General features: G+C 39.6%; 1 protein-coding gene across 1 annotated transcript in view; it reads left to right on the top strand.

Annotated features, from left to right (window-relative positions):
• The window catches only part of ANO3 (anoctamin 3), a gene marked incomplete at its 5' end in the record, with an annotated part of 32290 nt that overhangs the window by 1636 nt on the left and 28566 nt on the right, over positions 1-2088 (top strand). The window contains 2 exons of the mRNA XM_012649554.1: positions 164-297; positions 1292-1444. Coding sequence (XP_012505008.1) covers positions 164-297; positions 1292-1444 — 287 coding nt within the window. The remainder of the gene's footprint in view (positions 1-163; positions 298-1291; positions 1445-2088) is intronic.

Here is a 2088-nt window from a genome sequence, read left to right as displayed (position 1 = left end):
TAAAAACCGTTTTTTTTTAAGTTGAGACCAAATACTTCCAATTTCCAGGAATGTTTAGTGTAGTGCAAGGGTAATTAGTGTTCCTCATTTCTGAATACACTGTAAATTGTATGCAGATGCTTATGTAGGAACTCAAAAGCCCTTGGTCTGCTCTGTGATATAGGTTGATCCAGAACTGGTGGTCACGACATAAAATCAAGCGGGGAATACAAGATGCTTCCATACCTCAGTGGGAAAATGATTGGAATCTGCAGCCTATGAATATTCACGGACTAATGGATGAGTACTTAGAAATGGGTAAGGAAAGTACATTCTGCGGACTATTTGGACTTCCCGATATGCTTTTTCTACTCCACACGAGCTTTGGTTCAGGAGAGAAAACCATCTCTCTTTTCCAGTGCCAAGCATTCTAAAACACATCTGCATCTTCATCTCAACAGAGACAGGTGTTAAGCAGAGCCCTTGGAAGGCTCACGCATTTCATCCTCCGAGAACCATAACACTTGACCAGTATGAAACTTTCTCTCACAGTGGAACACCTAGCTTTTGAGCAAATATTTTGAAGAAAGAAAATAAAGCTGAATCAATTCCTATTTTAAGAAATATACCATCCTACCCAAATGAAGCAATAATTATTTTTCACAATAAATCTTTGCACAGATCCAGTCCAGCACTTAGCTTCTTTGAGAATCTTATTTATGTTAAGAAAATAAGGATTCCCATACTAACTGCTGGAATCACTGGTGTCACTTTGAAATTTGGTTTTCTCTGGATTTCAGTTTTCTCATCTATAAAAATAGAGGACACAATTAGGTCTCTTGGGTCCCTTCCAGAGCCAAGCATTTCCCTCCTCTTTGCCACCACCACCACCTTCTCCTTCCTCTTCTTCTTCCTATCCCTCCTCTTCCTCCTCTTCTTGCTACTCTTCTTCCTCTTCCTCCTCCCCTTCTCTTCCTCTCTGCCCCCTCCCCCTCCTCCTTTTTCTTTTTCTTCTTTCCCCTTCCTTCAAGCTGCATTATATAGAGATGGAAAGCACATAGACTTTAAATCCATTCAGGTCTGGGTTTGAATGCAGGTTTTAACATTTTCTAGCAATCTACCCTTTAGCAAGTTTACTTATCATGTGAACTAAAGTTTCTTCAACTGCAAAGTGAGATAAGCATATTTACTTTGTAAAGATGTTGAAAGGATTAAAAGGCAATTTATGTAAAGCACTTCATTGGGCACAAAGGAAGCACTCAGTAAATTATACTGTTTATATTATTAATTTTCTAATGCTCTCCTTTTACAGTTTTGCAATTTGGTTTTACCACCATCTTTGTTGCTGCTTTTCCTCTGGCCCCTCTTTTGGCTTTGTTAAACAATATCATTGAAATCAGGCTGGATGCATACAAATTTGTCACCCAGTGGCGGAGGCCTCTGCCAGCCCGAGCAACTGACATAGGTAAGATTCAGAAATTAAATGTTTTTTGTATTGCTAATGCCAAGAGATGTGCTATGGTTTGACTGTGTCCCCCAAAATTCATATGTTGAAACTTAATCACCAATGTGATAGTATGAAGAGATGTGGACTTTAAGAGGTCATTGAGTCATGAAGGCAGAGCCCTGTGGATGGAACTAGAGCATCTATAGAAGGGCTTGAGAAAGTGGGTTTATTCTCTCCTGCTCTTCCACCGTGGGAGAGCACACCATCCATCCCTTTTTGCTTTCCACCTTCTGCCATGTGAGCACACGGCAGCAAGGCACCATCTTGGAAACAGGGTCTCTCCAAACATTAAACCTACTGGGGCCTGGATCTTAGACTTTTCCAGTCTCCAGAACAGCGAAAAATAAATTTCTGTTTTTTATAAATTATCTAGTCTCAGATATTTTGTTACAGCAGCACAAAGTTCTAAGATAACATGGCTTGATCCTTCTTAGCATCATGTGGGTTTCTTTTGCAGGGGCTTCCTCCAACTGTAACAAAACTTACTCTGCATTCGGCTGTAATAAACTGTAGTTTTGCTATAGTCCAAGTATATTAGAAAGGAATTTCATGCTTTTTCTTTCTGGGTAATATTGCAAGGTTACCTTTTCAGTTATTATAAT

Source organism: Propithecus coquereli, unplaced genomic scaffold, assembly GCF_000956105.1.
Source record: "Propithecus coquereli isolate 6110/MARCELLA unplaced genomic scaffold, Pcoq_1.0 Scaffold30, whole genome shotgun sequence".
NCBI lineage: Eukaryota > Metazoa > Chordata > Mammalia > Primates > Indriidae > Propithecus > Propithecus coquereli.
This window is presented reverse-complemented; position numbering and strand designations above follow the sequence as displayed.